General features: G+C 34.2%; 6 protein-coding genes across 11 annotated transcripts in view; 4 read left to right on the top strand and 2 right to left on the bottom strand.

Annotated features, from left to right (window-relative positions):
- The first annotated feature begins 111 nt into the window (after positions 1 to 111).
- LOC107046046 (eukaryotic translation initiation factor 4E-binding protein 3-like) lies at positions 112 to 2,144 on the top strand. The gene is made up of 3 exons (XM_015268500.2): positions 112 to 490; positions 1,434 to 1,595; positions 1,775 to 2,144. The coding sequence occupies exons 1-3, from the start codon at positions 349 to 351 to the stop codon at positions 1,822 to 1,824; spliced, it is 354 nt and encodes a 117-aa protein (XP_015123986.1). The 5' UTR covers positions 112 to 348; the 3' UTR covers positions 1,825 to 2,144.
- Positions 2,145 to 2,944: 800 nt separating this feature from the next.
- Positions 2,945 to 8,371, top strand: LOC107046063 (macoilin-1). Of its 3 annotated transcripts, none has more exons than XM_015268548.1 (8): positions 2,945 to 3,512; positions 3,917 to 4,057; positions 4,156 to 4,297; positions 4,547 to 4,673; positions 4,746 to 4,875; positions 4,944 to 5,010; positions 5,085 to 5,286; positions 5,374 to 8,371. In XM_015268548.1, the coding sequence occupies exons 2-8, from the start codon at positions 3,978 to 3,980 to the stop codon at positions 6,855 to 6,857; spliced, it is 2,232 nt and encodes a 743-aa protein (XP_015124034.1). In that variant the 5' UTR covers positions 2,945 to 3,512; positions 3,917 to 3,977; the 3' UTR covers positions 6,858 to 8,371. The 3 variants fall into 3 exon arrangements, with proteins under 3 accessions (XP_015124034.1, XP_015124033.1, XP_015124032.1); XM_015268547.1 differs by having other exon boundaries at positions 2,945 to 3,524; XM_015268546.1 differs by having other exon boundaries at positions 2,945 to 3,767.
- A 922-nt stretch (positions 8,372 to 9,293) lies between these two features.
- LOC107046065 (stimulator of interferon genes protein) lies at positions 9,294 to 11,300 on the bottom strand. Of its 3 annotated transcripts, none has more exons than XM_015268551.1 (9): positions 11,124 to 11,300; positions 10,882 to 11,063; positions 10,628 to 10,818; positions 10,428 to 10,538; positions 10,232 to 10,343; positions 9,998 to 10,140; positions 9,751 to 9,931; positions 9,573 to 9,686; positions 9,294 to 9,494 (listed from the first exon to the last, which is right to left on the bottom strand). In XM_015268551.1, exons 2-9 carry the CDS (start codon positions 10,949 to 10,951, stop codon positions 9,418 to 9,420), a joined length of 999 nt encoding a protein of 332 aa, XP_015124037.1. In that variant the 5' UTR covers positions 10,952 to 11,063; positions 11,124 to 11,300; the 3' UTR covers positions 9,294 to 9,417. The 3 variants fall into 3 exon arrangements, with proteins under 3 accessions (XP_015124037.1, XP_015124036.1, XP_015124039.1); XM_015268550.1 differs by having other exon boundaries at positions 10,882 to 11,047; XM_015268553.1 differs by lacking the exon at positions 9,294 to 9,494 and having other exon boundaries at positions 9,593 to 9,675; positions 10,882 to 11,047.
- A 22-nt stretch (positions 11,301 to 11,322) lies between these two features.
- LOC107046064 (cell cycle checkpoint control protein RAD9A) lies at positions 11,323 to 13,431 on the top strand. The gene is made up of 5 exons (XM_015268549.2): positions 11,323 to 11,572; positions 11,641 to 11,843; positions 11,943 to 12,107; positions 12,222 to 12,378; positions 12,451 to 13,431. The coding sequence occupies exons 1-5, from the start codon at positions 11,539 to 11,541 to the stop codon at positions 13,335 to 13,337; spliced, it is 1,446 nt and encodes a 481-aa protein (XP_015124035.1). The 5' UTR covers positions 11,323 to 11,538; the 3' UTR covers positions 13,338 to 13,431.
- A 175-nt stretch (positions 13,432 to 13,606) lies between these two features.
- On the top strand, positions 13,607 to 15,134 carry LOC107046068 (endonuclease G, mitochondrial). 2 transcript variants are annotated; one of them, XM_015268556.1, is made up of 6 exons: positions 13,607 to 13,990; positions 14,092 to 14,099; positions 14,163 to 14,291; positions 14,358 to 14,594; positions 14,668 to 14,848; positions 14,913 to 15,134. In XM_015268556.1, exons 1-6 carry the CDS (start codon positions 13,730 to 13,732, stop codon positions 15,006 to 15,008), a joined length of 912 nt encoding a protein of 303 aa, XP_015124042.1. In that variant the 5' UTR covers positions 13,607 to 13,729; the 3' UTR covers positions 15,009 to 15,134. The 2 variants fall into 2 exon arrangements, with proteins under 2 accessions (XP_015124042.1, XP_015124041.1); XM_015268555.1 differs by having other exon boundaries at positions 14,092 to 14,291.
- The window catches only part of LOC107046067 (protein crumbs), a 13,974-nt gene continuing 7,763 nt past the window's right edge, over positions 15,118 to 21,328 (bottom strand). The window contains exon 9 of the mRNA XM_015268554.2: positions 15,118 to 21,271. Coding sequence (XP_015124040.1) covers positions 16,161 to 21,271 — 5,111 coding nt within the window. The 3' untranslated portion in view covers positions 15,118 to 16,160. The remainder of the gene's footprint in view (positions 21,272 to 21,328) is intronic.

Raw genomic sequence — 21,328 nt, 5'->3', positions numbered from 1 at the left:
AGTGTGAACACGCATGATTCAAAACGCAAACACATGTGTATATGTGCGTGTGTGTGTGTGTGTGTGTGTGTGTGGGAGGTGCTCTCAGTTTCTTCTATTTTGTTTTTTTTTAAATTCTTTCCCTCTATCGCCTCACACTGGCAACGTATCCGTTGTACTCTACATATTGTGCTCTCCTCAACGACAGTGAAGCTTTGGTTGCAGTAATAACAGCATGCAGCACTACTCTTTGTGATAATAATATTCGACGACGAATTCTGTTTCCTCCGGTTTTTCTTTTTCTTTTTCTTATATTTACGAATTATTGTCACATAATAAAAAAACTATTAAAAGTGAATAGAAATAATAATGTCAGCTTCACCAATTGCAAGGCAGGCTACACAAAGTCAAAATATACCATTGAAAAGGATTGTTGTTCATGATCCCAATCAAATGCCAATTGATTACTCCTCCACTCCTGGAGGAACCATTTATTCAACTACACCTGGAGGTCAGTTAATCATTCAATTTACAAGATTATAATTGCATTGCCAATAAACCTTTATAAACTTACTATCCTCCAATGGATTAATTATTATCTGTTGATATAATGAAGCCACTTGTAATGACAATTTCTAGGAAACTATAAACGTACTGTTAATGTTTGAGTAAAGCAAGACTTAATTATTGATGTTGGTATACAGCTAAATTGAGTCGGCAGCATCACACTACATTATACCCAATACAATTGGTTTTGTGAGTTGTCGCGTTTCACATAATCAGTATAAACGTTATTTATCGGCAGTTCAACACGTAGCCGGCGGCGGGGACCTTCGAGATAAGTTTAGCGCGTGTGCTCTCGCGGCGTTGTACATAATGTAAATTTTTATTCACTGTTGTACAGTACTCCAAGTGTTTATTTGTTTTTCAATTAGTTTTATTATTATTGTCATTATTCAATAAAACAGAATTTCATTTTTCAGTTCATTTTTTAAATAAAAAATGTAGATTAATCTATTTAGTTGAATTTATCGTTTACTCAAGTTCTTACATTCCCAAATTTACATGACGGCAAGTGTATATTCCGAACAATGAACATGGTAAACTCATGGCAAATATTATAGATAAGGTGCACCTACTCTACTGCGGAGTCTAAATGAGGGGAGTATAATATTCAACTTGTTAGCGATTGGTTATCCAAATGCATTCATCTTGAAGTCACTTATATTAACTATGTTCTCCCTCTTAATTACTATTCACTGAAGAAAAGCAAAAGAGACAACAAATGGTTTGATGATAGTTATAAATAAGTCTGATACGTTGGATTTGAACAATTGCACTATCTGGTTAAGTAGACGATAAGAAAAACTTGTGAATCGGACATATGACGTATTGACAATCGATATATAGCATTTGCGGTCGCGATTATCATTACATGTTCTTTTTCAACACAGGTACTCGGATTGTCTATGAACGGGCCTTTCTCATGAATCTCAGAAATTCACCAATTTCGAGGACTTCACCTACAAATGCACCATTAATTCCAGCTGATCTCTTGAAAAGTACACCAGCTATTACGTCTCCAATATTGAATGTCGGCAGTAAGATAACCAACGGTTAGTAAATATTTGACGAATTTAGTCACTGAATAAAAAAAAATGAAAAACTCAACAAATAAAAAAAAATCATGTTTACAATAATTCAGTAGTGAAGCGGTAAAGGGTAATAAGTCATTTTTTTAATCGTTTTTTCCAAAAATGAGTTATTGATGCATTTATATTTTCTTTTATTTCAGACATTCCAGTGATTGAGGAGACTTCCGAGCTGTTTGAAATGGACATGTGATGAACTTTTCTCGGGTATTAACTGTGATTATGTATTGTGTTGATAATTACATAATATAAAATTGACAAAATTACGAAAATCTCATCATCGAGTTGTACCATATTGATATAAGTTTTATGCAAAGTTTTCTTCAGTCTATACCTTCTGTACGAAAAAAAAAACGTGCGAATAGATAACAACAATGTAACGCAATAAGAAATTTAATTGTCAGTCATGAAAATCTTTCTGATTTTCGTTCATTAATATGCTCACTTGATATTTTTCATTGAAAGTTATGAGTGCAATATAAGTTGATTAAATGGACATTATACGTATGATTATTTATTGGAGTTTTCTTTATTAAGTTACGATTTTCCGAGACAATTGCATGAAGTATCCTTTCGTCACTAAATGATTCATGTTCTTATTAATGACAAATCTTGATGTTTATGGAAATTTACCAATTATTTGTCAGACTACGAATGCTACATTTATATTAATGTACATGGGCTATTTTCAACATTTGGCGTTGGTCCCTGTTGCTGTGGGGGCATTTCAGCCCCTTGGTTCAATTCCACATGATTTTGCAGTCTCTATTTATAGTATAGTATCGTGATAATACATTTTTCCATGTGAGAAAAATTGCCTTGTATGAATTGTATTGCAATGAACCTCTTCATTGGACACTAAACAACAATCAATTCCATTTGCCGGGGCAATGAAATTGGCGGGAAGTGTAGAGTTGGAAAATTTATTTTCAATGCAAAACGAAAGAAGGAAAAAAAAAAAGTGGATATGAAGAATTCTCCAATAATTCTCCAAGGCTTCTTGATGAAATGAAATTGTTGCTGTACATTTTACAAATTATCTGTACAGAAAAATGCAACTTGTACCTTATTTATCTCACAGCTTACAGTGACACTGGTGTATGGTGTGCGCAGATAGAGCAGCGAGTAGTGTTTTAGCTGGCGCAGCTGGTGTCTCTCCTCTCTCCCTCTCACAGAGGGGGTAATGCACACACCACACACACCACACACACACATATATATATATATATATCTACGAATGATACAGAGCAACAAAGAAAGAGAAAGAGAGAGAGAGAGAAATTGACGCCATTGGCGGCGCCATATCGAAACAACGGAACTACCAGGAACGAGAACGACAGAGAATATTCGTACGATCGATGAAGACCCGGAGGTTTTTAACGTATAGTATTGAAACAGAGGCTAATTGAGTAGTTGGTGTGAGCTTGTGAGCGTGTACTAGACGTGTTTTGAGGGTATTTGTGAATCAGGTGGAATATTTTGATGTGTTTAACGGAGTCACATAAGTGGATAACATCCTGACAAGCTGTTAAAAAATCATTTAATCATGAAGAAGCAAGTATAAAACACGTGTGTGCGCAATTTATGTGCTCCCATGCAGAATTATATTGTTGAAAAATAAACACGAGAAAGAAACGTAAATCACTCTGATGTCTGAGTGAATCTTGTGTCTTCAGTGAATGAAATATTTTGGATACTTGAATTATAATGATTATTTTGTGGTATTGAGTGTACTTAATTAATACAAATAGGAGCATATTAATGTGGATCGTTATAAGTTTATTAAGCGCCATGTCTCAGGATGGACCAATCAGCTGCTCGGTGAATCGCTGTGAGACCTCCAATCTGTCCTCAGACGAATGACAACAAAAGAGATACATGGTACCACACTGAGTGAGAGAGCAGACACTAACTCACAGTTGTTGTTGTTGTTGTTGTTGTTGTTGTTTTTTCATTTTCTTCTATATCATCAAGTCAGCATAATTTGGATAATTTTTGTCAACAAGTGGAGTTTAATATTCACGGGGAAGATCGATAATTTGCTGTGTAATCATCAAACGAGCAACGAACGAACGACACGAATTCGAACGGATAATTCAAAGTGTCGTATCTCATCAATTTCCTTTGGCTCGAAAGGTGCAAAAAATAAAGAATTTTCGTCGTTTTTCTTTTATTTACTTTTTATTATATTATATCATTGGAAAAGATATATTTTCATCCTCTTGTGTAAAAACTAAAAAGTTGAACTTAGCAGTGTGTGTTGATTGGCCGTCGTGTTTTTTCAGAGTCTCTGAAGACCGTCACGCTGGGTACCTAGTAGGGTTGTAAAAAAAAGTCTCGAGGAATATGAAGAGAAGAAATGCCGAGTGCGGAAAGCTCCGTAGGCCCTTGAAACGTAACAAAATTACTGAAGGAATATACGGAAAGTGAGTTACAATGGCTCTTTATTCATTCATTCATTCAAAGTCACAATTATAACCAACAAAATTTTCATCATTATTTGATAAAAACTTTTCTGTTGCAGTACACTCCTGTATCTCAAGTTTCTCATGCTATGGGCCATGGTGATTTTAGCAGATTTCATTTTAGAGTTTCGTTTTGAATTCCTGTGGCCATTCTGGCTTCTCTTGAGAAGTGTTTACGATTCATTTAAATACCAAGGCTTGGTAAGTTTTTTTCAACACATTGACAATATCTTTTAATAGATTACTCTTTTTAAGTGCATTGGCTGACCCATGTGATCTTAGGCCCCCTATCTATTCACAGCATCGTTGTACTAGATGCACTAGAGTGATTGCATGTACATTTTTTCAACACTCGTCTCGTCTATATAAAAATATAACAAAGTAACAGTATCAGATTCATCATCATCAATTGTTGAGAAATTATTAAATCAAATTAATTATCTTTTACAGGCCTTTTCAGTATTCTTCATTTGTATCGCACTTACATCCGATATGATTTGCTTCTTTTTTATCCCTGTACACTGGTTATTCTTTGCTGCCAGTACGTACGTTTGGGTTCAGTACGTTTGGCACACAGGTAAAATTTTAATAATGATAATAATAATTGTTATCATTGTTCTGTTAAGGTAAAATATCTGACATTTTTCAGATAAAGGCGTGTGTCTACCAACTGTGATGCTGTGGCTACTATTTCTCTATATAGAGGCTGTAGTAAGATTGCGAGATTTACGTCATATGCCGTTTCATTTAGATCTTTGCAGGCCATTTGCAGCACACTGGTAATAATAATAATAATAATAATAATAATAATAATAATATTTGAATGACTAAAAAATTTTGTTTCTAGCATTGGTTATCCTGTTGTTACACTGGGCTTTGGTTTCAAAAGCTACGTTGGCTACAGAATGAGACAGGTAAGTTGGAGGTGCAGTTTGTTGCTTCTTCATTGATGTATTATAATTGAAGAAAAAAAATTATAATTATCCAGAGGAAGCAGAAAGACGTATCCAAGGAGAATGAATTTTACCTGCAGTTACTTCAACAAGCACTGCCGGTTGAGCAGCAGACGGCAGGTACAACACAACTACAGTCGCAGTTACAGCCGCCGCTTATAACTGCCGAAATAAATTCCAAGTCACAGCCAAACAGGCAAAACACGCAGTATAATCCAAGCCCGGAAAAGAGTAGAGGTAGAGTATAATAGAAAATAAAAAATGACAATAAAATGAAAAATTGGCTAATAAAAGTGTGCTAATTATTATTTTATCTTGGCACAGGGAATGGGGGTACATGTTCAGCAGAAACAAGTCTACAAAACGGCAACATTTCGAATGATACATCTCATATGCAAACAGTTCATCAATTACAATCACAAAGTATAACGACGAAGAATAATCACAGAAAATCCCTGGATAAGAGTGAAAAACAGGAGGACCAACAGAAACACAATTCGGCCCAATCCTCATCATTTTCATCGTCGGAGAAAAATGATAAGAGATTTGTGCATAGTAATGGTACAAGTTTATCGCAGAATGATGCACAATTTATTGAACGCATAACATCAGTCAATGATTATGATGCTAATGAAATTGAAAAGGATAAGACTGCAAAATGTAATACAGCACATTCGTCGGTTAAAGCACAATCTAATGGTACAGCTAATTGTGGCAAATGGAATAATAATAATAGTATAAAGGAAAATCGAGATTCAAATGGAGTAAATAATCAACGTGAGCGTAAAGGTAGACAAGGAAAAAATGTATTATCCGATGCCGAACAGCAACAGCAGCACAAGCAGCAGCAGCAGCAGCAGCAGCAACAGCAGCAGGACGAGTATTGTCAAAGGTTATTAATATGTCGTAAATTGGAGTCAGATATAAAAAAATTAAAAAGTGATTTACAATCGAGTAGACAAATGGAGCAAGAATTGCGTTCACAAGTAAATACACTTTTAAGTAGTGAGAGACAGTCAAAGGGTGACATACAGCAGTTACAACATGACAATGATCAACTGCAGGGCAAACTTCAAAATTTAATGACTGCTAGACAGTTGGATAAACAAACAATGTCTTCGCTTGAGAGAAAAATAGCTGAAGAGCGTAGACAGAGAACAGCGTGTGAAGCCTCACTTGTTTCGGAGAGACGGGCTAGGAGAGTGGCTGAGGAAGCCAGGTCATCTATACCGCCACCACCACCACCTTTAATAAGACAGGAATGTACAGATGCATGTAAAACACGCCGCGCACAAATGGAACAGGAACTCAAGAGTCTAAGACGTGAGCTTAAAGCCAAAGATGAGAGATATTTGACACTTGAAAAAGAGTTAAATCATTGTAAAGACAGTCACGGTGAGACTGAAATTATAATTGGTGCATTGAGTGCATTACAGGATAAAAATATACATCTTGAGAATAGTCTCAGTGCTGAAACAAGAATTAAGTTGGATTTATTCTCGGCGCTTGGTGAAGCTAAACGACAGCTTGAGATACGTGAGAATCTCATTAGATCGCAGGAGAAGGAAATTGAAATGTTGAAGGCTAAAATAGCCCAGGATCTTGCTGTTATGCCGCAGGATACATTTGGACAGACATCCACATGCTCTACGTCAAAGCTACGATTGAGTAATGATGTACGTGTTGGCAGTACAAAACTTGGAGCAGCGACTGACAGTCCATGTCCTGGCTGTACAGTTTCAAATCTCGATCCAAATGCTACTGCCTACACCCCAAAAGGATCACTTGTTGCGTCTACTGAAGCTTAAAAATCTTTTTATTATTATTCTTTTCTCATTTTTCATTTTTCATCTTTCAATTCTTTCAATATCCATGACAAGAACAATTTTCCAACAAAAGACACGTCACTTACTTCCAACAAGCATGTTTCATTATAATTTCATCAGTATCCATTGCTCAACAGTCTTGATTGTTGATTCAAGGTAAAAAATCATTTTGCATTATCATTAAATTGATAAATATTTTCTGTTTAATCCCAAGAAACCCCAAAATTGTATATACCTTGCGTTGCGTATTCGTGATATAAAAATGATGAAAATGGACAAAAAAAATATATATATATACATGTATATTTTTTTTTCCCAATGGATAGAAAAAGAGCGTATCACCGCTGGCTAGTCATTCGGAGCAGTTCTACAATTATAAATAACAAGAAATCATTAATGTTTAGATATTTTTATCAATTCTCAATTGATTTCTTCCTATAAAACATTTGTGCTTCCGAGTAGCCATATTTTTCAGACATACTCAATTCTCTTTTATTTTTCAGAAAAGTATTATTCATCTTCGGGAAGCATAAAAAAAACAACTAATATGCTTATTAATTAAATAAACAACTACGTGCAAACATTATGATTTATTATGAAACAAAACAATTTATTAAAGAAGAAGAAGAAGAAGAGATTGAACAAAGCGTAATAAAAATAATGATAATATTTGCGTGTCGTGGTCACCGAAATACAATGGTTGTTTAATAATATAATTCACAATGGCTGAAATATCATCATCATCATTATCATCATCATCATCATCATCATCATCATCATCTCATAGTAAAATTGACTTGAAGAAAATATATAAACAGATGAGTGCATTCATAAAGTGGCTAATGTTCATCATAACTTGAACGTTTTAACAAACAAGCAAGAAAATTAATTAAATTAATAATGTAAATGATGTACCTGATTTGGAATGATGTACTAGTTGTTTTTAATTTATCTAGGCGACTGAGTGGTCAATTAAATTTAATACTTTATTATAATTTTTTTGCTCTTATACAATGCACTTTCAACTGTTGTGATTATTAAGGATAATTAAATAACACACATATCGTCAAGTCAATAATTGATAATGATAAACAAAAAAATTAAACAGTGGGAAATTAAGTTGAACATGTACCAAGGTGTATGTGTGTGATATTGTTAATGTTATAATTCTTTTATTATGTTTAAACTAGAGGCTCGTTAGAATTTTTCCTTTTAAGTACTCTTTTATATTCTCTCGATTGCTGGTAATTTCTTTTTAAATTATAAAAGCACAAATAATGAGAGACGTTTAATCAACGTTGTTCAACAATTCATTTAAATTCATTTCGTTTCTTAAACTTTTTTATTGTTTTTTTTTCCCTCAATTTTTGTTATTATTTCGCATTATGAAATCATATCTTGTGTGCTTCCAGTGACAACCTACGTACTTATTTAACAAAATATTTTTCAATTAGGTTTAACGATGATTATCAATAAAAAGCAACAAGGACTGTCAACTTTTTTTTTGTACTTTGAATTGTTGCACTACTCATGATAATTATGACTTCATATCTTGTATATTTATATAAATATTATTATTTTCATCGTTTCTCCCACAGTATTGATCTCACACGCAGGTGGCTGGACACGCAAATGTTCATTATGTCAATAGAAAGAATATGCATTCTGTGCATGCATTCAATTTTGTTAGGAGAATTTAATTGTTTTTTATCAAACAACTTCTTATTTTATCAATACTCTAGTAAAAATAGCAGCACTCTTCATCATACTCACGTTGACTCACAAGTGATCTTTAAAAACTTTACACTTCATGGAATAAATTCTAAAAATAATATGAGTCAAAATAATTTGCTTTTTATTCTCCTTAGTTCAAATAAATATTTTCGGTGATATGAAATTACACCCATCATCCATGAATACACAATAACAAATTTTCCATGGAAATTAATTAATTCAATTTTTATAAACAAAACAGAATGCAATAAAAAAGGATGGAAAATTTAGAACAATCAAACGGAATAAAGGATGAAAAATTAAAAGACAGAATATAAAAATTAATTATTCCATTTTAATATTGTTTTTGTAATCTACCTACATTGTATGCTCTGATCATAAACTAGTTTTTATCAATCGCAGAAATTGACAAAATCCATTCTAGCTCATCCATAAAGGATATATAAGCAAAACTTGTAACAGGACTTTGGATGAATGAAACATGCATGGGTGAAGTAAGGGCAATCAGTTTTCTCGTGTTTTGAAGACACTCTGCTCACTGTGTCATTATCAAACAATTCAGAATGAAAAAAAAAAAATGAAATGATAATAATGAAAAATAAAGAAAAAAGAACACGTGTTATACGTGACTTCTTATCAAATAATATAGGTTCTTTTCATTTAAGATTCTGCGAATCTATTGAATTATCCTTTCCTTCTTTTAATGTTTTTATTACAAAAAAGAATAGGCGAGTACAAAATGTAATGAATAGTAAAAAAAATGGACATTCTAGGGCATCGTTCCAATAAATCTAAATGTAGAAGCCGATTACGACAACGGAGCTTCTGCTTGGATTCTCCTAACAAGTATTTCTGCCACGTTTATTTTCTTTCCTTTTTCATAATCTGAAATATAAAGGAGAATTATCATTTTTCAGCACTCCTTTATATTAGATGTAGTATCAAAAATTTTCTTGTAAATACCATTGTAATACACTAATTCACAAACATCTCGACACTCAGGATCATTGTCAATCAACTCGTCTAGAGTCTTATAAAATGAAGCAACAATTTGCATCCTATTTTGCTTGAAAGTTTCTGCAACATGAAAAACAAAAAAAAAAAGAAGAGAAAAGAAAAATACATACATCTTTTAACTCACTAGTTTGTTTATGATCATGCATTAATATCTCCCAAAAAGTTAACATCGGCGTTGCACCCTCCGTTGTCACGTAAATTGGACGATGACCTTTCTCTTGACCATTGGGATGAATTTTGTAAACAGTGTTTTTGTAATTCCGCCTTTTCACGCCAGCTCTATCTTGTACAATGTGTTCCAAACTCTGGATAGAAAGAAAATAATTATTATTTTTGGAATGTCAATGTGTTAACTTTTGAATATCACTGACCGTTGTCCCTTCGAGCCATTGATACGAGGCATCACTAAGATCCGGTGGTATGTGCCCGGACTTTGGGATAAGTACAAACATTTTCTTAACAGGTATGGTAACACCTTGTTCTGCTTCATAAAGCTCCATTTTTTTACGTAGCCCTGTCACATTGCAGTGTCATGATTGTATTAATTTCTGCCACCGTTCTATTCACCAAAATAATATCCCAGAAAAACTTGATCAAGTTCCTACCTGGCAAAACAATTCTCAAGTATCCGTAAAAATAACTGAATGCCATTCCTCCTCCATAATCAACACCTGCCATCGAACGAATTGTCCGGGCAGTCGTGTAATTAGTTTCATTCTGCAAGAAAAAATGATAAAATTCCATGAGTTTGTCTGATCAAATTCATACCCAATTGATAAATAAATCATTATCTCAACGTACTAGGCCAACAACATAGATCAAAATATAAGACAGTATAAAGGCTAAAAAACATGCGAGTGGTCCATGCGTCCACGTTAACACTACGGGGTTACCTTCCTTCACAGAATAGACCTGAAAAAAATAAATAAAAAACAAGTTCATTTTCATTCAAGTCCAAAAATTTCATTCTATGAAATTAATTAGCATTATTCTAAACTCACACTCAAAATCATCAAACAAAAGAACATTATAAATAAAGATTGTCCATTCATTTCAAATGTGGCTTTCAACAGATTTGTGATTCGATTATCGTAATGCGTTTCAATCGATTGAATTTCCGCAAAGAAATTGCATACTCGTATTATTATTCCACAAATCGCCATCATCATGTAGAAAACCGACGTCATTATAACTAGAAAAACAAAATGAAGAGTTAAAAAATCAATTAACCCAAAATTGTGAAAATTTGACTTACCAACTTGGATTGCACTTTTGAGTAAATTATCCTTGTGGACAATTTGAATGCAATACGCCAGGAAAATCATAGCAAAAATACTGGTCACAATACATTCAGCGGTGTTTGAAACTTGATGTGGAGTATCCTTAGGAATGGCTTCATTCTGACTGTCATTTATTAATCTCTATAAATATATCCTGCTATATATAAAATTCATGACGCTTTGATAAGAGGATACATGGCAACATATTCATGCTCACCTGCTCAGTTGTTGTTTTCATTATTTTACGAAAATACAGTGGTAAATTTTTTCATCTGCCTATGTTGTTCAACTTGTTCCTCTTTTTTTAGATGTAAAACGTAGCGTATTACATATGTTAAGTGATGAAAAAGAATATGAATAGTATAATAAGTGAAGTGGACAGTTGTTTGTCGGCCATGACACTTGCCAATATTATTATTATTATTATTATTATTAATTCTGTGCGCGACAGTATATATACATATGTAGGCGGGGGTGGTGTATAGCCACTGAAAGAGCGGGAAAGTGTGACTACACAGACTTTCCAGCAGTTTCCAGTGACACAGAAAAACATTTTCATAAAATTAAACATATTTTTAAAACTAAAAAACATCATCGAATTGTGTGGCAAATTATTGATTCCATTGAGAATAATGAAATGTGTGATACCGTGTGCGAATGTCAAAGGTACGTGTGGCATTGCAATAGGTTAAGAATGAAAATTGTGGAAATTAATATTTTATCACTTGTTCTAGTTTTGGCAAGAGCTTTCCATGCTTTAGCAAAAATTGGAGAGGAAATGTATGTTATGCCACAGGAGAGAAGTCTGTCATTTCGTTCAGTGAGCATGGCTAATTCAGCCTACTGTGATTTCACATTTGGAGAGCATTTTTTCACATATTATAATTATGGAAATCTCAGTGAGGATGATGCCCTCAAGTGCAAAGTTCCCATGCGGGTAAATTACTGATGAATATTATTTATTTTTCACAATGAAAGAAAAACAACTCTAATCTCTCGCCAGCGATTAATTTTCTACTCTACTCCGCGCATCTAGGCTGCAATGGCTGTATTCAAGACACCTGGAGTTTTGGATAAATTGATTGAAACCTGCCAAATTAAATTAGATCCAAATGCTATTAAACTGATGATAATCTTGAAATACAAAAACAGCGTTATCAAAAGGTTTTTGTTGCCCATCATTGACTGTGAAGCTCTGCAGGTATTCATCAATATTTACATGACTAATCTTTTTTTTTTTTTCCTAATAAACATGTATTGAAGACTATTATCATCATTATACTAATGAATATCAAACAAATAATTTATTCCTCAGGCCTCTTATAATACAGACACAGCCTCCAACAAAATCATTGCACATCCAAGTATTCTAGGAAATGCTTTGCACAATTTTCAGCAGAACCTCATTGAAATAACACTTGACGTTACTGCTGACAAAATATTGATGAGAAATTACATCGATGATACATCTAGTAAGTAATTATTATAAGTTATTATTTTATTTTTACTATCCTACTGATCCTTTTTAATATCTATCATTATAGGTATTGCAAATGCAACTAGAACCCAACTAGCCCTGGCAATTGGTGAATTCACATCTTACCAAATTGAAAAAGCTACCTGTTTGACATTCTGCTTGAAAGAGTTGCGAGCAATACTGGCATTCGCTGACATTGTAGGTAATCCAATAAGGATTCTTTTCGAAAGTGCTGGAAAACCGGCAATTTTCTTTCTAAAAAGTACAGCATTTGAGGCACATCTTGTCCTTTCAACACTTGATCCAGATAATCAGTATACACCAGATACAACAATACGAGATAAAAGACAAGTATCCAAGAAGAGGACAGTGTCAAAACCAAAAAAGCCGACTGTCCAGAAAAAACGAGAGGATACTGAAAGATCAGCTAAGACTGCAGAGACAGTTGGCAATATATTGGCTTCAGTGCATAACAAGAGAGATAAAGATCCATTTCATTTAATATCGAGGAATCAATCTGATGCTGCCACAATAGATGAGCCTCAGCTTATTTCAGCTATTAGATCAACCAGCATTCATTCGAAAACGACGACAAACAATGCTGGTAGATTTTCAAGTGATGTTTCAAGTCCACAACACCATAGAACTTGTCAGAGATCCAATTCAATTGTACTGCTACCTGATTCAGAATCTTTAATTCAGTCGTCTACTGCTATTACAGTTGCTAAAAGAATACCTTCCATAATTTCAATAGCATCGAAACGTGGTAACAGAGAATCAGATAATAGAGGTGATGGTGATGATAATGATGATACGATTCCTGCCTCACCTCCACCACCGGCTAAAAGAGCTAAAATTATATTCAGAAAGTGCTTCGAAAATACTTTTGATCCAAAGATGCTTCCTGGACATGATACCCTTCTTGCTAATGATTCAGATGAGGAAAAAAAATAGATGCGATAGATTGAAATGAAAGTGAAAAATTGAGCTCTCATTGAATATTGTAAAACTATAAAATTTCCCTAAACATAGATAATTTATTATTTATTCTCAGCAATTACAAATGTTTTCTCTATATTTTTGTACTTTAATTATTCGATAATAAAAAAATTTGTTGAAACGTTCTGAATGCCTTGTTTGATTGACGTTTATTTCTCCAGATGGCACTTGCTTCGCTTATATTATTTTTTTTGTGTGCAAGAGAGAGAGAGAGAGAGAGAGAGAGAAAGATTTTGTGTGGAGAGAGTAGTAGTATTACACCACACACGTGCTTCATTTTTAGTGATATAAAATTGAGTGGTTTTTCAAGAGAATGTCATATAAATGCAAAAATACATTAGGGAATAATGACTAAAGCAATTGATTTTACACTGAAAATATCAGCTGTTGTTGGTACAAGTTTGGCTAGTTGGTGTGCGGGGCAGTATTATGAACGTTGTCAACAAGTGAAAGATGAAAAAAACAATATATACAACATTTTTAATCTCAAACGAATGCCCGGTTTACCAATTTTCGGAACTGTTTCGGCAGCATCGCCCATTGTTCCCAATGATAATCAGATAGATATGGGGAATAAATTGTCATCAACAACTTCAAGAATTTCACAGGTTCTAATTTTTAATTATTACTAATGATTTTTCTATAACTATAACTCTTTATAATCTAGCGGTTTTCATTGTTTTCTTAATTTTTTTCTACTTACATGCAGATTATGAAGTATGGATTTCCAGGATTTGATACTGTAAGATCATTTGATGACTATGTTTTGTCATATGACAGGAGAAATAGAATAGCTCATTGGGTCTTTGAACACCTCACTCGTGACGGATTGTACTCTGAGAACAAGAGCAAGGTTGACAGGTCAAAATGTGAATTCAAACCTGATGAGAGTATTCATCCGTATTTCAGGTATTTTCTTGTTTTACAATGATGAAAAAGGCATTGTTTGCGTCCTTAGCCGCCTATATTTTTCAGATCGTTGAATAGTGATTACAAAGGCAGTGGCTTCGATCGTGGTCATTTAGCAGCCGCTGGAAATCATAAACTTTGCCAGAATCATATGGAACAGACTTTCTTTTTATCCAATATGGCACCACAAGTAGGTGTTGGATTTAACAGGGATTCGTGGAATAGATTGGAAAAGTATGTGAGAAAATTGACAAAAGTATACACCGATGTCTACGTTTGTACAGGCCCCCTTTATCTCCCAAAGTATGTCGATTATAAAGACACGAAAAAAAAAAAAAATCATTTTACAATTGAAACCATTTAATTTGTATTCCAGGAAAGAAGGTGATGGGAAAAAGTATGTGAGGTATCAAGTCATTGGTGCCAATCACGTAGCAGTACCCACTCACTTTTATAAAGTTATCGTTGGACAAACAAATGATTTAAAATTTGAAATGGAGGCTTATGTTATGCCTAATGGACCGATTGATGATAATACACCTTTGACGAGTTTCCAAGTGAGATAGATGATGATTAAATTTATTAAGATTATATTAATACAATGTCGTAATTTTTCAACAGGTTCCACCAGAAAGCGTTGAACGCGCCGCAGGACTACTATTCTTCGACAAGCTGTCTCGCGATAAATTGACTAAAATCAATGGAAAAAAAGTATGATACCGAATATATGTAAAAAAAAAATAGAAATTGTATTCGTATTATTATTATTTATTGTTGTTATTATATTGGCATTATTTGAATGGTAAAAAAAATGACAAATAAAGATGACTTTTCAGACGTTCATTTATTTGTACATTAAATCATTGAGAATGTTTATAATCTTCTAGTCGATGATCTTACAATGCAAATAAAAAATTATTGAACACTTAGACTCTCATATTTCTATGGTTTGCCATTTTGCCACTTCAGTCTAGCAAAATATATATTTATAATAAATATGTACATTCGTTTATTCTGTCAATTGCCATAATTATATCGGACAAACTCATCAACTCTAAGCGTAGTAATAAATTTTCAAAGAATAATTGAAATTTAAAAAAGTGAGTATCTACGTAGAAATTAATGAATTTGCGAAATATCATATTAAAATTTCTCGCTCAATTACTTTGGTGGTGACGGTAATTCACTACCGACTGATAAGAGTATCAGAACGATTTTACTTATAAAAATCTAGGTAAATACATATTTTTTTACGAAAAGTAGTCTTTTTAAATATTAATAATGTAATATTTACAAATTGAACAAGTTTCGATATGATAAAATCTAACTTTTTAGTTGCCATTAAAATGTAATTAAGGAATACCTTGAAATGTTATTATGCACTTGGTAATGAGAGAAAACAATGCCAATTAGTTTTCACCAAAATGAATCAGTGAAAACATGTAACACTTATTGGGCACAATAATGGACGGGAATCGTTTAACATTATTAAGGACACTTTTTGTTAAGTACACTGTTCTTTTCTTTTTTCTTTTTTTGGTTTTTTAAGAAATTAAGAAAAATACTTGGATAGGCATTTATCAAAATCAGCACATGACATACATCGTCAAAATATATTGTCTATAATTATCAGTAATTAGGAAATATTTTTTCGTTGCAGATTTGCTTAAATTTTTCCTTAAAAGTCCTTCCGTGTGATAATGCAATGAGGACTAGATATCGTATGAGAGCACAAGAAAGAAACATGTTTATAAATTACTATAATTTAGAAATCCAATAGTACCATATACCTATATCATATATGGTAGTGACTATCGACTAGTTGAAGTAAGAAAAAGAAAAAAAAAACTAGTTCGATAATTAAAAAAATTAGATCAATCTCTCTTCAGGTGGAGGTTTCATAACGTTATCCATTTCTACCCTAGGATTGCTGAATTCTTGTGCACTGGGACTGTAGGTTCCTCTGGTAGCCCTTTTCTTTCTTGCCATCATGAAAAATGCAGTTAAAGAACCAATAGCAATGAGTAACAAAATTCCGACAATTGGCCCGACAATAACGGCAATATCCAATGCTGGACTTCCCAATAGATGCTCAGACTCGGTACAATTCTGCCCAATGTATCCATCAGCACATTGACAAAAGTATCCATTATTTTCATCACATACACAGGTACCTCCATTCTTACAAATATCTTCATTGCAGGGATCAAGAGTTTTACAATCAGATCCACAATATCCAAGCTTACAATCACACCGATATCTTCCCACAAGATTTTCACATATTCCGTAAACGCAAACTGTACTATTTGAAGCGCATTCATCAACATCACTGTCGCAGTCAACTCCAGTGTATCCAGTTCCAGTACAATTGCAACTGAAGCTATTTATCCCGTCAATACATAGGCCATCATTTTTGCAGGGTACACTAGCACAATCATCAATATTTGTTTCACAATAATGGCCAGTGAAGCCTAAAGGACAGGTGCACTGTGGCGACTGATATAAGAAATCACATCTGCCAGCATTTTGACATTTTTTAACGACACAATAAGGATCTTCACACAGAGTACCTTCATATCCTGGCATACATGTACATGTAAAATTATCCCCAGTTTCTTTATTAATAATATCAGAACAGGTCGAGCCATTTTTGCAAGGATTATTTTCACATGTGATGAGTCTAAAATCTTGACAGGAATCCCCAGTGAATTGATCTGGACACTCACATCTGAATGAGCCTGGCAGATTGACACAGACACCATCATGCTGACATGGACTATTTATAACACATTCGTTGATGTCTTTATCACAAAGCGAGTTCTGCCAGCCTTTATTACAAATGCAAGTGTAGTTGGCAATTCCATCGACGCAGGTTGAATTATTCTGGCAATTATTAACGAGACATTCATCAATATCCTCTGAGCAATTGTCTTGAGCATAGCCAGCTGGACAATGGCAGACATAACTGTTGAATTTATCCAAGCAATGGCCATTGTTTTGGCAATCTTCCTCGAAACACAATCGACAGCCAATGATCTCATTGTTTTTGGCCGTTGAGTTGTTATTATTATAATTTGCAATAACTTGCAATGAGAGATATTCAACTGGTGTAAAATTGGCATTACCATATACTTGATCGAAGGTGAAATAGTGGAGGAGCATGCTACCTATTCGTACTTCACCGAGGCAACCCTTGAAGGGCTCGGCTGAAATAATTTCCTGCATTGGCACTGAAGTTGTCAAAAGCAATTTTCTTTCGGTTATATAGTCAACAGATAGTGAATTATTGTCCGTTATTATATAGCTGTTAATATTCCAATAATTATGAGACAATCCACCGAGTGTAACAGTACCAGACGTTAGTAATTCATACCACTGGGAAAAATTAAATTTCAAACTTGTTTGCGTAGGTGTTTCGTCAATTCCATTTTTAAATCCACATATTATTGAATTAGTGTTGAGTCGAATAAGAATAGATGTCCAATTGCCATCAGGATGCTCTTTACCAAGAGTCAGGGTGTCTTGATTGTGCATAGTGAGTTTCCAGGCAACAGTGACAATATCTTTGTAAACGGAAATAGTGAAATGTTGATGGTCGATCCGTTGTCGATTATTGTGATTATCATTTTTGTAAGTTAATGGAGATATGTGCATTATAGTGCCTCCCAAGTTGGATCTATATGTTATTTCAATAGTTTCAATATTCACTTGTGATATAATATCATCACTATTATTATTATTATTATTATTATTATTATTATTATTATTATTACTACTATTTTCCCCATTTGATGACATGTGATGATTCTCATAGACATAAGTAAATAATGTATTATTACCGTTGAATGTTGCATTAGCAATACATTCATATCCACCATCTAAATTTTGACATTTAGAGCCAGTGGGGCAGTCTTGTAATTGACAAAATTCCATTTCTTGGCATGTTTTTCCAGTATAGCCTCTTGGACACTGACACCAAAAATCATTCCACGTAACATGACATGTGCCATTATGAAAACATGGATTACTTTCACAAACATTATCAGAAATAATTCCTGCAAGTACTTTATCATGATCAAATGAGACATTGCCAAATTGAATGGGTTTAGGAATGTCTTTGGCTTTAAGTGGATAAAATTCAACAACCATAATATCAATGCCATTGGAAATTTGTACATCTTGAATAATTCCCTTAAAATTCACTTGGGGTGGTATCATCAGCTGTATATCAGACATTGCAGATGTTTGTCTAGTATCGACTTGTCTAATGTATCTAGATGTTTGAGGAAGTCCACCAAGATATAAAACAGTGATATTGAGTGGTCCAGTTGTGCCAATAGTTTTTCTAAAGTATTCACTACCATTGATTTTCACTTGAACAAGTGTCATATTTCTTATGACTTGAATCAAGTGATTATTTCCATCATTAAGTTTAACACCCCCAACAGTATATGCTTCTGTTTCATTGAATTGCATTCTAACTACAAGCTGTCCACCTTCCAATTGAGCAGCTATATAAGTATTATCCTGCACATGTTGTGGTTGTGACTGTGACTGTGAGGTGGATGATGGTGAGTTTGGTTCAGATCCAAGATAAAAAATATCACCACGCTGTTGTCGTGTTTTAATAAACATTGAAATATCAAGAATTGTTCTAACTGCTCGTCTAGCTGTATCAGATACTTTAACAGTAACATAACCATTGGTTATATTTTCATAGCCAAATGTAGCGGCTGTCATATTGTACTGGCATGTATGGCCGAGATAAGGACGTTGACATTGGCAAAAAAAATCTCGCCATCTGTCTGTACAGTGGCCACCGGCTTTGCATGGATTTGGAGAGCACTGTTCTTCTCTAGGGCAGGCGGCTTCAATATGATCCATTAGAACAGAATCAGATTCCATTCCAGAATAAATCCATTCGCCATTAATAACAACATCTTCAACGCAACCGACAAAGAGATGTGGTCCGTGGGCTAATTTTTGAAGATATCTTATTGTACCACCTACATAAGTTGTGGGAAATGTTGTTGGTGAAACTGAGGGGCTCTCATTAAGATTAATTGGATAAATGGTCTGTTCGTCATTGGCCGATAGTACCAAATGTGTTGCATTTATAGCAACAAAAACTCTCTGCCATTTGGCATCATTTAATCCACTACCAATGAAAACTCCCTCCCATTTGTTGAGTATACTAGAGTGTAAATTCAATTTACCATTAACTAATTCAAGAATATAAAAAGTTGTCCCCTTACCCATTGCAAGTAAACCACTTGGTAATGTTGTTCTAAATCTAAATTGTATATCATATCCCTCGTCTCTAGTGGTATTTACCATAACATATGAACTTCCGCTCAAAGACATTGTTGTAATATGATGGCATGTATCACCGTGAAAACCATTTGGACAAGTGCAGTTGAATCTGTGCTCGGTATCATTAAACAAATAAGGCCAACATGTACCACCATTTTGACAGGCATTTCCCTGACATCCAATGAGTTTAACTGAACAATTTTTTCCACCATATTCTGCCTGACAATTGCAAAAATAATCAGCCCGACCATCTATACAGCTTCCATGAATGCATGGTTGATATCTCATACACTCATCAATATCATGCTGACAATGATCCCCCTCAAATCCTTCATCACATTCACACGTATATCCACCAATTTTGTCTTTACAAGTGCCAGCTAAACATGGATTGCTCTCGCACTCGTTTATATTTTTTTCACAATTTTTACCAATCAATCCTTGAACACAAAGGCACTCATATCCACTTGCATTAGCATAACTAAATTCTTGAGTGAATATAGCTGGTAGAGTTTTGGCATTACTCTTATACAATTCCTTATTAGATCTTTCTAAACATGTGCCATTGTATTGACATGGTGAGCTCTCACACTCATTAATATCAATTTCACAATTATGTCCAGCATAGCCGGGATAACATCGACATTTGTATATTTTAATATCATCTAGACAAATTCCCTCATTAATACAAGGATTGGATAGGCACTCGTCGATATTAGTTTCACACTGTGGACCCTCAAAGCCAGTGTCCAAACAGTCGCAAGTGTAATTATTAATTCCATCGATGCATTTGCCATGATTGAGGCATGGTTGAGAATAGCAGTCGTCGATATTTGTTTCACAATTGTGTCCAGTAAAGCCAGGAGTGCATATGCAAGTATAAGCAGCTATTTGATCAATACATGCTGCATTATTTTTGCACGGATTACTCTCACATTCATTGACATCAACTTGACATGTTTTTCCACCGTATCCAGGTGGACAGAGGCACTCAAATGCATTTATTTTATCAATACAAGTGGCATTGTTCTTGCACGGACCACAGAGGCATTCATTTATATCAACATCACAATGATCACCGGAAAATCCTGGCCTGCAGTAGCAATTGTAGCTTCCCAATGTGTTGACGCAGATTCCATTGTTGCACGATGCATTGCCCAGTATTTCACACTCATTAACATCACTATCACAATCAATACCAGTAAATCCTGGTATACAATCGCAACGATAACCCTCATCAGCCAAATCAATACAGGTACCATTTTGACATGGTTTATTGATGCAATGGTCTATAATTAATGTACAGTTGGGCTCTCTATATCCATCTTTACATTTGCACTCTGATCCCCCAATACCATCGACACAAATCTTATTATCACCGGGGCAAACTACTCCTATGCAATCATCAATATTGACTTGGCACATTTTTCCCTCAAAACCTTGGGGACAGTCACACACAAAGTCCCGTTTTGAGCGAGACAAGAGTGTACAGGTACCGTTGTTATTACAAGGATTTACTGCACAAGCGTCGTACTCGCGTTCACAGTGATCGCCCATGTAGTCCTGGGTGCAGTTACATGTGTAACCATTGTTTCCATCAATACAGATGCCACCATTTAAACAAGGCTGGGAGAGACACTCGTCTACATTGACGTGACAATTTTTACCTGTTGAAATGAGAAAAAGAAGAACAAGAAGAAAAATTGAAAAAAAAAAAAAAAAAA

Source organism: Diachasma alloeum, unplaced genomic scaffold (genome assembly GCF_001412515.2).
Source record: "Diachasma alloeum isolate Michigan unplaced genomic scaffold, Dall2.0 Dall_scaffold_01188, whole genome shotgun sequence".
NCBI classification, from domain to species: domain Eukaryota; kingdom Metazoa; phylum Arthropoda; class Insecta; order Hymenoptera; family Braconidae; genus Diachasma; species Diachasma alloeum.
Note: the sequence above shows the minus strand (reverse complement) of the source record. Positions and strands in the feature narration are given on the sequence as shown.

Bases quoted from the DNA above. Each gene is read 5' to 3' on its own strand.
- LOC107046046 (XM_015268500.2), top strand. From the start codon at position 349: ATGTCAGCTTCACCAATTGCAAGGCAGGCTACACAAAGTCAAAATATA. The intron at 491-1,433 runs GTCAGTTAATCA...TTTTCAACACAG, and splicing joins TTATTCAACTACACCTGGAG to GTACTCGGATTGTCTATGAA. The intron at 1,596-1,774 runs GTTAGTAAATAT...CTTTTATTTCAG, and splicing joins CGGCAGTAAGATAACCAACG to ACATTCCAGTGATTGAGGAG.
- LOC107046063 (XM_015268548.1), top strand. From the start codon at position 3,978: ATGAAGAGAAGAAATGCCGAGTGCGGAAAGCTCCGTAGGCCCTTGAAA. The intron at 4,876-4,943 runs GTAATAATAATA...TTTTGTTTCTAG, and splicing joins AGGCCATTTGCAGCACACTG to CATTGGTTATCCTGTTGTTA. The intron at 5,011-5,084 runs GTAAGTTGGAGG...ATAATTATCCAG, and splicing joins TTGGCTACAGAATGAGACAG to AGGAAGCAGAAAGACGTATC.
- LOC107046065 (XM_015268550.1), bottom strand. From the start codon at position 11,144: ATGAAAACAACAACTGAGCAG. The intron at 10,539-10,627 runs GTGAGTTTAGAA...TATTTTTTTCAG, and splicing joins TTTGTTTGATGATTTTGAGT to GTCTATTCTGTGAAGGAAGG. The intron at 9,687-9,750 runs GTGAGTTAAAAG...TTCATGTTGCAG, and splicing joins GCATGATCATAAACAAACTA to AAACTTTCAAGCAAAATAGG.
- LOC107046064 (XM_015268549.2), top strand. From the start codon at position 11,539: ATGAAATGTGTGATACCGTGTGCGAATGTCAAAG. The intron at 11,573-11,640 runs GTACGTGTGGCA...CACTTGTTCTAG, and splicing joins ACCGTGTGCGAATGTCAAAG to TTTTGGCAAGAGCTTTCCAT. The intron at 12,379-12,450 runs GTAAGTAATTAT...CTATCATTATAG, and splicing joins TTACATCGATGATACATCTA to GTATTGCAAATGCAACTAGA.
- LOC107046068 (XM_015268555.1), top strand. From the start codon at position 13,730: ATGACTAAAGCAATTGATTTTACACTGAAAATATCAGCTGTTGTTGGT. The intron at 13,991-14,091 runs GTTCTAATTTTT...ACTTACATGCAG, and splicing joins CAACTTCAAGAATTTCACAG to ATTATGAAGTATGGATTTCC. The intron at 14,595-14,667 runs GTATGTCGATTA...TTTGTATTCCAG, and splicing joins GGCCCCCTTTATCTCCCAAA to GAAAGAAGGTGATGGGAAAA.